Here is a 13,548-nt window from a genome sequence, read left to right as displayed (position 1 = left end):
CAATTACAAGCGGTGAATGAATGGTGATCCAGATTTTTTTTGTAAATCGTACGTTTTTTTTACGCACTTTGTGTGACTATAATAGGCTAAATAGCTCCATGCTGTGACACAAGACACTACAAACGTTACAGTACTTGGAAGGAGGAAGGAAGGAGACAACGTTGTTTTTGTTGAGTTACATTAAAAACCGTTTATAATCTGGGTACGTTGCATTTTTGCATGCTTCTTCTCTTGTCAAAAGAAAAGATTAGATTTTTAAAAAGAGCACACAGAAGGTCTGACCGGGGGCTCGGGTTTTTGCGAGTGTCAGTGTGAGTGTGAGAAAGTTGGATGGGTAGGTCAACTCGGTCAAACTCCGAAGCAAAGATCATGTAGCGCCGCTATGCTATGGCCTATGGTCTTTAACTAGACTAAAAAGTCATCAACTCTGTTCAGTACTTTCAGGCATGGTTCAGGCTACCATTTGCATGAATGGTGGTCACAACCACAAGAGGGCGCTGCACCTCTCAAAGTTATTATTTCTCCTCTTCTTTTAAACTGTTTTTTTCTCTACTCTAGGGGTAGGTTTGAACTGTGTCTTCCACCACCATGGCCACGATGGCCAGCTTTATGGCCCGACCGTTGCGAACACTCATCGCAACGCCCATGGTCCTTCGCCACAGCAGTAAGTTCACCAAGACAATAAAAGATGGCATCAAAGGGAAGCATCCGTTTGCGACTCCTGAAACGTCTGCGTTTTATAATCCAAATCACCCGCCCTACCAGACCGATGTTGTGGTCATTGGAGGAGGAGTGATGGGATCAAGTATTGCGTACCACCTGAAGAGGGACGCAGAAGCGGGACTTAATGTGCTCGTCGTTGAACGGGATCCAACGGTAATAAGCATTTCAAGACGAATACAGGGTGGCTACTAATAGTTGCTCTTGGAGCAGAAGTTGTCTGCTTACAGACTTTATACTAAATTGGGACATGCTCAGTGAATATATCTGCCTTGTCCTTTTAAGAATAATTAACAATACCTGCAGTTGTGATTAATATTTGTTAAAAAATGTGTTCTTGAATTGATCATAAAGCTGTAGGTCCCGTGTGTTGTGTAATGCACGCAAAACAACCCAGTACACTTATCGTAAGAGAGAAGGGGTCTGCCCCGGTGTTCCTGGTTTGATTCGCAGCATAATATGGCTATGCAACAGCACCCTGTAAACCATTACATGGTGCTATAAAGGAATAGGTATCATACTTAAACATACGTACTGGATCTTAGCTCAGCATACCTTGCAGGACAAAATACTGAGCCCCATGAGCAACCCCCTAGGGGTGTGTGAGATGGAAGAAACTAGGAGAGTTAATATTATTTATTTCTTTCTTTTCCCCCAGTACACCCGGGCGTCAACCCTTAGGGGTGTGAGATAGAAGAAACTAGTAGAGTTAATATTATTTATTTCTTTCTTTTCCCCCAGTACACCCGGGTGTCAACCCTTAGGGGTGTGAGATAGAAGAAACTAGTAGAGTTAATATTATTTATTTCGTTCTTTTCCCCCAGTACACCCGGGCGTCAACCCTTAGGGGTGTGAGATAGAAGAAACTAGTAGAGTTAATATTATTTATTTCTTTCTTTTCCCCCAGTACACCCGGGCGTCAACCCTTAGGGGTGTGAGATGGAAGAAACTAGTAGAGTTAATATTATTTATTTATTTCTTTTCCCCCAGTATACCAGGGCGTCAACCCTTAGGGGTGTGAGATGGAAGAAACTAGTAGAGTTAATATTATTTATTTATTTCTTTTCCCCCAGTACACCAGGGCGTCAACCCTTAGGGGTGTGAGATAGAAGAAACTAGTAGAGTTAATATTATTTATTTCTTTCTTTTCCCCCAGTATACCAGGGCGTCAACCCTTAGGGGTGTGAGATAGAAGAAACTAGTAGAGTTAATATTATTTATTTCGTTCTTTTCCCCCAGTACACCCGGGCGTCAACCCTTAGGGGTGTGAGATGGAAGAAACTAGTAGAGTTAATATTATTTATTTCTTTCTTTTCCCCCCAGTACACCCGGGCGTCAACCCTTAGGGGTGTCAACCCTTAGGGGTGTGAGATGGAAGAAACTAGAAGAGTTAATATTATTTATTTCTTTCTTTTCCCCCAGTACACCCGGGCGTCAACCCTTAGGGGTGTGAGATGGAAGAAACTAGTAGAGTTAATATTATTTATTTCTTTCTTTTCCCCCAGTACACCCGGGCGTCAACCCTTAGGGGTGTGAGATGGAAGAAACTAGTAGAGTTAATATTATTTCTTTCTTTCTTTTCCCCCAGTACACCCGGGCGTCAACCCTTAGGGGTGTGAGATGGAAGAAACTAGTAGAGTTAATATTATTTATTTCTTTCTTTTCCCCCAGTATACCACGGGGCGTCAACCCTTAGGGGTGTGAGATAGAAGAAACTAGTAGAGTTAATATTATTTATTTCGTTCTTTTCCCCCAGTACACCCGGGCGTCAACCCTTAGGGGTGTGAGATGGAAGAAACTAGTAGAGTTAATATTATTTATTTCTTTCTTTTCCCCCAGTACACCCGGGCGTCAACCCTTAGGGGTGTGAGATGGAAGAAACTAGTAGAGTTAATATTATTTATTTCGTTCTTTTCCCCCAGTACACCCGGGCGTCAACCCTTAGGGGTGTGAGATGGAAGAAACTAGTAGAGTTAATATTATTTATTTATTTCTTTTCCCCCAATACACCCGGGCGTCAACCCTTAGGGGTGTGAGATGGAAGAAACTAGTAGAGTTAATATTATTTATTTCTTTCTTTTCCCCCAGTATACCAGGGCGTCAACCCTTGGGGGTGTGAGATAGAAGAAACTAGTAGAGTTAATATTATTTATTTCTTTCTTTTCCCCCAGTACACCCGGGCGTCAACCCTTAGGGGTGTGAGATAGAAGAAACTAGTAGAGTTAATATTATTTATTTATTTATTTTCCCCCAGTACACCAGGGCGTCAACCACTCTTTCAGTCGGTGGCATCAGACAACAGTTCTCAATCCCAGCCAATGTGGAGTTGTCCATGTACAGTGTAAACTTTCTTAAAACAATTAAGGTAAAGAAAAGGATCCAGATTAATATTCCAAGCCCAACCCTCCACCACCCCACAATTGACCACCATTGCTTTGCCCTAAGGATGGGAGATTAAGCTTTAGGTCCTATGTACTGTGAGTGGTGGTGCATGTAAAAGTAACACTTATCGTGGAAGAGTAGGGGTTAACCCTGGTGTTCCTGGCTCGACCAAAAAGCAAGCACCCTTGTTTACAGATTTCCTCAAGTTTGCGAGTGATCAAGTTCATTTGATTAAGTTTATTCATGGAGGAATAAATTAGATTTATTCCTCCATGGTTTATTTATGAGGCATCCTTGGTTTTATTACCAGAAATAGCAATAATGCTTTATGACTTGCTTATGGTAAGCATCAGCAATAAGGGATCTGCTAAGCTGAAATAATTTGTGTGTTTGTTTGTTTGTTTGTTTGTTTGTTTGTTTGTTTGTTTGTTTGTTTGTTTCTTAAGATGATCTACCCTTGAAGGGAACTCAGCAAAGCTCCTACGAGCCAAGCTGGCAACCGTGAATTTCTCTCATACAGACATTTGATTTAATGTCTATGATTATGAATTGCACGAATCAAGAAACCATGATTCAGTAACTAGACGACAATACTTATTCTAGTCATTGTAAAATCAGTGGTTAGCTTGATGGGATCCGAACCAACAATCCTGTGATTGCAAGTCCTGCAGTCTTACCACTGGACCCCCAAGGTGTTCTGAAATGACCCCTTAGCTTCTATTAATTTACTACCTTTAGGAGCACCTGTGTGTTGATGATGCAGATCCACCTGACGTTCAATTCAATCAAGGGGGATATCTACTCTTGGCCTCAGAGCAAGGCGCAGAACAAATGATGGAGAATCACAGAATGCAAAGGTGTGTTGTTTCAATTCAATGACAGGCCTTGTACTTCGCTCTTGAAGGGGAACAGGGATTTTCCTCTGTTAAAGGGAGACTTTAGTCAACCAAGATTACATAGAAAAAGCACTCATGCCTGAGCACAAAGGCCGTTTGTTTCAAAGCTGAAGTTTTGTCCATGTTTACCCTTCATACTAAGTACTCCACACCTAAGTTCCATTCCAACCCCAAGAGTAGTTGGAAAGAGAAATATCAGACCTTTATATTGATAGTAAAATATAATAATTTGCCCTTATGCAATCCCTTGGGAAAGTAGCGAGTATACAGTGCTTAACAGTACACACATTGGTGTAAGTATAACAACATTATATTAATTCCGATGTAAAAATAACATCTGTCATGTCTTATAGCAACAGACTTATTTGTCATATGTTTTACTAACAAAAGGTTTTTTTTTTTCTGTCTCTATATCACTAGGGAGTATGGTGCTATGGTTGAGCTCTTTACCGCCAAACAACTCAAAAGCAGATTCCCTTGGTTGAATACCGAGGACGTGGCTCTAGCTTCATATGGTAATGAACCCTCTTACAGAAACCCATTCTATGCGACCCTGTATTTCATTCACTATTTTAAATGGTATGCCTATTCATGCATTACAAAGTATGTACAATTAAATTTTCAACAATAAATATAGGATGCAATTTGTTCATGGATTGTCACAATGAACTTTGGAAGTCTGCTGCCACCTAGTGACCTAAAGTCTCACATTGTATGAAAATGTTAAATTTAGAAACTCAATAGTGCTTTTCAAACTACTCTATTCCCCTGGATCATATGGGCATACACGGGGAATAGCCACCCCTGCTCTGGAGTAGGGGCAAGCGGTAGAATCCCAGTGTTTTCTTAAAACTTGCAAAAGGAACACTGTGGAATAGGGGGGTTGGCGGGGACGGTGTGAAAGTGCTCCGGGGTAACCTTGGGGTAAAATTTCCTGGGCCCTCCGCTAGGCTGTCTCCATGGGGGATAAGTGGTACAATGTGAACAGGGCTTAGGATTGTTTGTTTTATTTTTACACAGGATTTGAAAATGAAGGTTGGTTTGATCCTTGGTCTCTTCTCAAGGCTTTTAAAGAGAAAGCGTTGTCACTCGGAGCTCAGTATATCAACGGAGAAGTCAATGGGTTTGGTTGTGTGCAAGTGCCGAGACAAGGGGCTGAAATGGCATACTATACAGGCAGTGGTCGTAGGGTGAAAACTGTAAAGGTAGGCTGCATTCATTTTATAATTGTTGCATTTGTCTTTCTTAACAACCTCCGTGAAAACTTTAACCCTTGACAAAAAAAGGCTGTTCAGATTTTGTTTCCTAAAATAAAATCAGACCCGTACATTGTCCCATAATGCTTTTTCTTCAGTCATCGTCACCTACAACTACACTCCACTCCACACATTTTTGCACAGTATGAATGTTTGTAAAAACTCTGACTACAGACCAACAAAATTGTCTTTCAAAGTATTATTCCTTTAATTTCTTGTGGTTTAGATCCGTATGCCGAACAGTCCAGAGGTATTACAAGTGCAGTGTTCAATGGTGGTCATTGCAGCAGGGGCGTGGTCAGGGGAGGTGGCTGAAATGTTGGACATTGGCAAGGGGTCAGAGGAAGACCTCCTCGACGTAGCCCTGCCGGTTGTCCCACGGAAGCGTTACGCCTACGTAGTGCACTCACCGGACGGACCGGTGCTGGACTGCCCATTAGTGATTGATAACTCTGGAACCTATTTGAGGAGAGAAGGACTAGGTGGAAATTATGTTTGTGGCCGAGGGCCGCCGACAGAGGTCAGTCGAACTCCTGACTCACTATAATTTTATACATAATTACAACAATTTGTTATTGTATTATTTGTTGACTTTAGATGAAATTGGAACAGTTGAAAAAGCAGATGAACAGTGGCGAATGAATTGTAAACAACAGCGGTGGTCGTTGACATAAATGTTGCTTCACTGTTCCCAATGGCACATTACACTGGAAAGTAAATCAATATGATTAAGTTTGATTTTTTAAATCGGATGTATAATATGTGGTTATGGTAACACAAGTTACCATGGAACTACATTGATATTTGAAATAAAAAGTCACATCCCCTTAAGGTGATCCCTGTGCTTGGACTTCCCAGGTTGTATCGTAAGCTTAGGTGTGATCCCTGTGCTTGGACTTCCAAGGTTGTATCGTAAGCTTAGGTGTGATCCCTGTGCTTGGACTTCCAAGGTTGTATCGTAAGCTTAGGTGTGATCCCTGTGCTTGGACTTCCCAGGTTGTATCGTAAGCTTAGGTGTGATCCCTGTGCTTGGACTTCCCAGGTTGTATCGTAAGCTTAGGTGTGATCCCTGTGCTTGGACTTCCAAGGTTGTATCGTAAGCTTAGGTGTGATCCCTGTGCTTGGACTTCCAAGGTTGTTTCGTAAGCTTAGGTGTGATCCCTGTGCTTGGACTTCCAAGGTTGTATCGTTAGCTTAGGTGTGATCCCTGTGCTTGGACTTCCAAGGTTGTATCGTAAGCTTAGGTGTGATCCCTGTGCTTGGACTTCCAAGGTTGTATCGTAAGCTTAGGTGTGATCCCTGTGCTTGGACTTCCAAGGTTGTATCGTAAGCTTAGGTGTGATCCCTGTGCTTGGACTTCCCAGGTTGTATCGTCAGCTTAGGTGTGATCCCTGTGCTTGGACTTCCAAGGTTGTATCGTAAGCTTAGGTGTGATCCCTGTGCTTGGACTTCCAAGGTTGTATCGTAAGCTTAGGTGTGATCCCTGTACTTGGACTTCCAAGGTTGTATCGTAAGCTTAGGTGTGATCCCTGTGCTTGGACTTCAAAGGTTGTATCGTAAGCTTAGGTGTGATCCCTGTGCTTGGACTTCCCAGGTTGTATCGTAAGCTTAGGTGTGATCCCTGTGCTTGGACTTCCAAGGTTGTATCGTAAGCTTAGGTGTGATCCCTGTGCTTGGACTTCCAAGGTTGTATCGTAAGCTTAGGTGTGATCCCTATGCTTGGACTTCCCAGGTTGTATCGTAAGCTTAGGTGTGATCCCTGTGCTTGGACTTCCAAGGTTGTATCGTAAGCTTAGGTGTGATCCCTGTGCTTGGACTTCAAAGGTTGTATCGTAAGCTTAGGTGTGATCCCTGTGCTTGGACTTCCCAGGTTGTATCGTAAGCTTAGGTGTGATCCCTGTGCTTTACAGCAGATAGATTGAATGGCTTCTGACTAGCACCACCAAACAACGATAATGAAAAAAAGGGAGACCGCCTAAAGTATAGCTAGATACCTTAGTTGGCAGAATGCTGGCACATTAATCTGGAGGTCCCATATTCAAATCTCGCTGTAGTAATTGTGTCTCCCCCCCCCCCCTTCAACTCCTAAGTATTAACATTAGTACACCTTCAATTATCACATTCTTGGGGATGCATCACTAAAAAATGTTTTGCAAAATTGTAATGAAGACTATTTCCTTTGGTCGTGTTATAAACTTGACTTTGAAGGTATCACTTTCTGTTCCTATTGATCCAAGTCACCTGACCGTCATCATCAGAATAATCTTGGATGCGCCATACTGGTGGGCAATGTTACTGTGCGTGATTCAGTGAAGGGCACATTTTAGGCAATGCAGCGTTACACGTAAACCTATGTGCCCACCAACATGGTGAGTGTGGCACAGTCGCCGTCTGTGATGTGCGTGCAAGGGGTCAATAGTAGTTTTGTTTTACAAATTTTGTTTACAGAATGACCTAAGCTAAACAAACTAATATTGTGCTCTTTTACTCACTACAGGAAGAAGAACCTCACACAGATAATTTGCAAGTAGATTATGAATTTTTTGAGGAGAAAGTGTGGCCTCATCTAGCTCATCGAATGCCATGTATGGAGAACTTGAAAGTAAACAGATTTCATTCATCTCATCTCCACTCAAGATATACAAAAATGTCCACTAGACCTTATTCTAATAATAATAGACTTGTGGACAAGCCGTTAAGTGTCTGTCACGGTGATAGCGTCCAACTCTCTCACTCTGCCCTGCCATGGGAAAACAGTCAAACTTAAATTTCTTTTTTTTATATAATGATGTCCTTATCTCGGCCTCCTTTACTTCTTTTGTCCCATTTTTATGGCAAAACATCTCTTAACTTTAACATCTATTAAATCTCTGTACTTGTTTCTCAAAATATAATTTTTAGACACATGTCAGTTTGGTTCTTAACCAACTTTTCAATAGTTATTTCTTTTTTTTCTTTTTTCACATTAGTTTCACACACAGGTATTAAAGTTTTGTTTTGTCTACTTTCTTCTTCTCTTGTTGTTTCAGGTCAAAAGTGCTTGGGCTGGTTACTATGACTACAACACATTAGATCAGAACGGCATCATCGGTAACCATCCGGCTTACCCCAACCTATACATGGCAACTGGGTTCAGTGGGCATGGTATCCAGCAGGCTCCAGCCGTTGGCCTCGCAGTCAGCGATTTGATACTTCATGGGGAGATTAGCGCGTTTGATCTGTCGGACCTCAGCTTCGATCGCGTCATGCAGAACAAACCGCTATTTGAGAAATGCATTTACTGAGACATGATTGGACATTGTGTAAGTTCTGAGAGCAGTCTACATTGTGATGGTAAGTCATCAAGCCAGATGTGCGTAAAAAGACACCTGCTAAAATGTGGATAAATTGAACTACCTCTAACTCCAAAGTCGGCATATTTTGAGATATACCAAAGCTCACTCGTTGGATTCTTCAAAGGTATTTCTTCTGATTATTCAAGGAGGAACCTCAAGAATGTTGAAAGGCAAGTTTAAGAAAAACAAATTCCACAGAAAACCAAACAAAACTCGCTTGTTGCATTTTCTTATGCCTTTTGGCAAACGATGGAGCCAGGTTGTGTGAAGTTAAACATTGTGACTTTAACAGTGGAACTAGGCCTTCTACTTCTTCTCACCCATACACTGTGGCTTTGTTGAAATGTAGAGCAAAGAGCCATTCCAACAGCTCTATTCCACGTACTGCATCTCTTTGAAACTCCTTGCCTGGTGCATGTTTCCCTCCATCCTACAATCTAGACTGTTTTAAGAGGAATATCAATTCATACCTTCAGCTCCACCCCACCCCCCCCCCCCCCCGAGTTATTTTCATCTGAAATATTTTCTTCTTGTATAGCCTCTTGCCAAGAGTGGTTTTAGCCTATTTGGGGTGAACGTGCTTAAATGTTGCAGCCAGAGATGCAGTTGGTAACCGCTGTCACCTCGCTAAACTTGGATGGATTGGATAATCTTGGGGAAAAACCATGTCAGTTTGTTGCTGTCTTCTCAGCAAGCAGACACTGTATATACTTTTTTCTAGCGGTTTTGATAATTTTGCCTATAAATTATGTTGGAAAAAAAAACTAGCACTAAGCTGCATTTTGATGTAAATGAACATGAGAAGGACAAGGCAAGCACATTCCATAGTAGAATGGCTCAGGAAGATATGATATACCCTTAGGTGTAGAATAAAACCATTATTTAGAAATAAATATACATTTTCTAATTTTACTTCAATATTTTTCAATCGTATTTAGTGTGTCAAAGGAGTTGGGTATGAATCTATTTACTTTAGACTTATGAAAAGTATTTTATTAAAGTTTTTATAACTGTTGGATTTTATTCCAATCAATGGGATGGTTTTTCTCAATCTGAAACATGCTGATGTGCACATTGGTTAAGGCTAAATGAATGGGGCTGTCGTGTCATGAACAAGGCAGGCCTGTGGCTGTACATGAACATGGAATGATAAACTCTTTCCCAGTTACTGGTGGTGTGTCTTGCCCGAGCAGATAAGAGCACCGAACTCATGCTCTGGTGTTTCTGATCAGCAGAGTGTGGGTTTGAATTCAGGACATTACACTCAAGCAAGACACTTAACCATTGGATGGGACGTAAAGCCGTTGGTCCTGTGTGTTGGGCCTGCTATGATCAAGATGAAACTGCCCTTTAACATAAATTATTTAGTAGAGTATCATGTCATGAATATTCAGTTATTTTAGGGCACTAATATGATTATGGACATCACTGTTTAAACAGTATTCAAGGGTAGAATGCTCTTTTCAAATGTACCGAAAGATAAAAAATGATCTGGGTCGACAAACAACTCATTTTGCTTGACCGGATCCCATATTTGGATAGGTATTATTGTCCTCTTGCATTGGCCTTGTTATGGACTTGTGGTGCAGCCATGTTTTTCCACTTTCAAACCCATGTATTGAAACCTAGGCTTGGAGGCAGATTCAGTATGCATTGATGTACATGTAACGTGAATGTTACTGCAGCTACGAGTATGAAATATTATCCTTTTGTATTCAATTAATATCGATTTATTCAGTATTATATTTTTACCAAAAGCCAGTCTAATAAAATGTACTTCTTTAATTTAAAAATGTACTTCAATAATTCTATAGTTCATAAAAATTGTTATACTGTTCAAATTCTGGGAAAAATTTCCGTATGGCGCCACCACTTTTTCATTCGATATGTAATTAATACTTACCTAATTTACCTCAATAAGATATCCCTTTTTGTAAAAATGAGTGATGGAGTGGTGGCGCCGCACTGAAAGTTGTCCAAATCCTGTACAGGTGTAATGTACATGCATAGGAAATATTGTACTTTTGGTATATCCCACCTGCATTCAATAGCAAACCTGGGCTCCATTATGGTCATCGAAGTTGAAGGAAAAACACCCTTGTTGCACAGAATCTTGTGCTTTCAGATGTCAAGCCTTTCTCTTCAACTACATTAATCGGGTGTTGTTTCCAACAATGTTTTACAATAACAACGGCTCTCCAATGCTCTTTACCAAGTGGGGTTTAAGGGTCATAACTTTTTTGAGTAATTACTTAAGGTATACCACCCTCCCTTTAAGAGAAAACAAACCATTAATGACGACTGAAACAGTAATTTTAATCCAATACTCCCATTTGTGGGCATTTATTGATCTTTCAAACCGTTTTAATTTACATCATGAGTCTGGCATTTTGTTTGCAGTGTGTTTTATATTCCCTAACTTGCAACAAGTTCAACTGAGCCAGTTTACTACAAATAGCAATATCTGACATGTTCTGATTGGTCTATGTTCCTGATAGACACACACCCACTGATCATCTCTAGGCGTTCTGATTGGTCTACTTCTTTTTGGACACACCCACTGTTCTTCCTCTCCTGCCTGTAGTCTTGGTGTGTTGACCTCTGACACGGAGACTGCCGAGAACAAACAAGAATACACAAATTCAGTATCTCAAACTTGAAACATTTTTTTCCCCAATTTCAAAAGGCTCCTTCTCTCCACCAAGGAGTACAAATGAGTATTAGCGAGAGCTGGGGAGTAACCTGCGATAGACTTGCATCCTGTCCAGGGAGAATAGCAACATTCTGTCATTTAATGCCAAGGAAACCAAAGGAAAACACCAGCCTGATGAGCCATATTGGAACAGAATTCACAATTTAAAAATGCTGGTAAAAAGCACATGAAATGTTGCTTAGCATTTAGTAGTGGAAACGGATCCCAACAAAAAAATACTGCATAATTTACATCATTGTTGTGACAAGTTCATTTGTTACTGTCTTCACGGAATGTAGCTTTAAATGAAACTGGACACACAACACATTCAGCGCAAACAGAATGAAAAGTTGCATTTCACACAGCAGAAATTTGAACTAAAACCTACCCCCAGTAGTGACGAAGACCACGATGGGCTCTGATCTTCTTCAGTCTCTCAAGATCTTCACGGAGTTTGTTGTCCAGGGCGTTGGCGAGGACCTGGCTGTATTTGCCGTCACGTTCGTCCTTTTGTCTGTTTAGGAACCAATCAGGGATCTTGTACTGACGTGGGTTACCGATGATTGTGATGACCTTGTCCACCTAGTAACAAATCAAAAACATGTCTTAATAATCATTCCTTATCACAAATTGAAGTCACATCAACTAAAAATTACCAAGGCTTGGACGGACATGGCTTAACCTGATATGTTTTACCTCTTGATTTGCAGGCCTGGAACTTCACGGAGGCCATAATTCCTGGTGCACTTCAAAAGTTCTTATGGAAATGCCTTTTGCAAAATGCAATTGTTCAAAGATGAAATTTTAGGCCTGGATTTGTTTTTCACTGCAATACTCTAGAGAACACCAAGTACAGAATCCTTATCACACATCGGTCTTGGTTAAACAAGTATCAAATACTAGTCTTCATCACTTTATGCAATTCTTGCCATTCTTGACAAACCTATTTTTTTGACTACCAACCTCTTCTTCAGTCAATTCACCGGCTCTCTTTGCGAGGTCGATGTCAGCCTTACGGCAGCAAACGTTGGCATATCGCCTACCAACCCCCTAAGATTGGAAAAGAAAAAAACGGTTTAATTTATTGGCGCAAAGAGAAAATGTTAAAAGTGGATTTTTAAAACCATGATACTTTCACGTGAAGCAGCCTGTTGCTCTGGCAAAACTTTTTCTCCATTTAAAATCACACACTTTTTAATTAATGCAACCCTCGCACTGATCTCACTGCACGATATTCACAATGAAAAGATGACCACAACTTTTTTAGTCGCGAAACAAACAAAAATATAATTTTTTTAGAACCTCTCTTTTGGTTGGGTCAAGAAGGAAGACACTATTTTTTGATAGAAAAAGGTATGATTGAATGACTGTCGGATGTGGCTTAATTTTTTAATACTTAACACATTAATACGACATGTGTTTAGGTCCTAGGATAGGAAGATTTTTGTCCTACCTTAATGGCGGTCAGGGCAAACATGATCTTGCGTCTGCCATCGATGTTCGTGTTCAACACACGCAGAATGTGCTGAAACTTCTCAGGAATCACCAGACTCTGCAAGAAAGGATTGTAAATGTAATGAGTGTCTAAGAAGTAAAGCTGCTCTTGTGCAATATGGGGAAAGTATACTACATTTTTTGTATCTACTATTACTAAGTTAAATTGACAGGCAGATGGGGGCCAAATCAAGGGCAAGTCAAAATTGTTTGCATAGGCCCTATTTGTTTTCAACATAGTCGCAAAAAACTTTCATCACACGACGATCTCACTAAATCACTGTTCAACTGTTGGCGCAACAAGTAGCCTAACATTGACATTGCCAAATCATATTCGATATTTATAGCCTTTACAGAACTTTAAACTTTAAAACGTATTCAGTTTCATTCAGTTTGCCAAAAAAATGCACTCGGTTAATCTTGTTACAATTACAATACACGGCAGTTAAACCTACAATGAAATCTATAATTTTTACCCTTTCCCATACATTTGTATGTACAAAAGTCAAGTATATAATAGGGAAATGTTTTCCTTTTACACAAAGAACTGAAGAAAATATTTCTAAAAACAGGATTGCAGTGATAAAAGTGGATTTAGACATGAGTTCCGACAGCCCCATACCATTTTGCCTGCTTGATGGATTGGAAAAGACAGTCCAATGATCTGTTCATCAACAACTCCTGTACAGTAAACGTGATTGGATGACGTTTTCGAGCTGTCTCAGAATGACCCTCTCTAAGCCAATCACGTAGCGCGTTACATGGATAAAAGG

General features: G+C 40.6%; 2 protein-coding genes across 2 annotated transcripts; one reads left to right on the top strand and one right to left on the bottom strand.

Annotated features, from left to right (window-relative positions):
• Window positions 1–6: 6 nt before the first annotated feature.
• On the top strand, window positions 7–9,016 carry LOC117302880 (FAD-dependent oxidoreductase domain-containing protein 1-like). The gene is made up of 9 exons (XM_033786843.1): window positions 7–202; window positions 559–876; window positions 2,975–3,085; window positions 3,841–3,959; window positions 4,419–4,513; window positions 5,019–5,203; window positions 5,481–5,774; window positions 7,752–7,856; window positions 8,284–9,016. Exons 2-9 carry the CDS (start codon window positions 589–591, stop codon window positions 8,536–8,538), a joined length of 1,452 nt encoding a protein of 483 aa, XP_033642734.1. The 5' UTR covers window positions 7–202; window positions 559–588; the 3' UTR covers window positions 8,539–9,016.
• Window positions 9,017–10,902: 1,886 nt separating this feature from the next.
• Window positions 10,903–13,473, bottom strand: LOC117303116 (40S ribosomal protein S18). Its single transcript, XM_033787211.1, has 5 exons — window positions 13,398–13,473; window positions 12,735–12,833; window positions 12,245–12,331; window positions 11,670–11,863; window positions 10,903–11,202 (listed from the first exon to the last, which is right to left on the bottom strand). The coding sequence occupies exons 1-5, from the start codon at window positions 13,398–13,400 to the stop codon at window positions 11,127–11,129; spliced, it is 459 nt and encodes a 152-aa protein (XP_033643102.1). The 5' UTR covers window positions 13,401–13,473; the 3' UTR covers window positions 10,903–11,126.
• Between the last annotated feature and the right edge of the window lie 75 nt (window positions 13,474–13,548).

Source organism: Asterias rubens, chromosome 19 (genome assembly GCF_902459465.1).
Source record: "Asterias rubens chromosome 19, eAstRub1.3, whole genome shotgun sequence".
In the NCBI taxonomy this organism is placed as follows: Eukaryota; Metazoa; Echinodermata; class Asteroidea; order Forcipulatida; family Asteriidae; genus Asterias; species Asterias rubens.
Note: the sequence above shows the minus strand (reverse complement) of the source record. Positions and strands in the feature narration are given on the sequence as shown.

Bases quoted from the DNA above. Each gene is read 5' to 3' on its own strand.
- LOC117302880 (XM_033786843.1), top strand. From the start codon at position 589: ATGGCCACGATGGCCAGCTTTATGGCCCGACCGTTGCGAACACTCATC. The intron at 4,514-5,018 runs GTAATGAACCCT...ATTTTTACACAG, and splicing joins CGTGGCTCTAGCTTCATATG to GATTTGAAAATGAAGGTTGG. The intron at 7,857-8,283 runs GTAAACAGATTT...TTGTTGTTTCAG, and splicing joins CATGTATGGAGAACTTGAAA to GTCAAAAGTGCTTGGGCTGG.
- LOC117303116 (XM_033787211.1), bottom strand. The intron at 11,864-12,244 runs GTTGGTAGTCAA...ATTTGTTACTAG, and splicing joins GTGAATTGACTGAAGAAGAG to GTGGACAAGGTCATCACAAT. The intron at 11,203-11,669 runs GTAGGTTTTAGT...TGTTCTCGGCAG, and splicing joins GGTCTTCGTCACTACTGGGG to TCTCCGTGTCAGAGGTCAAC.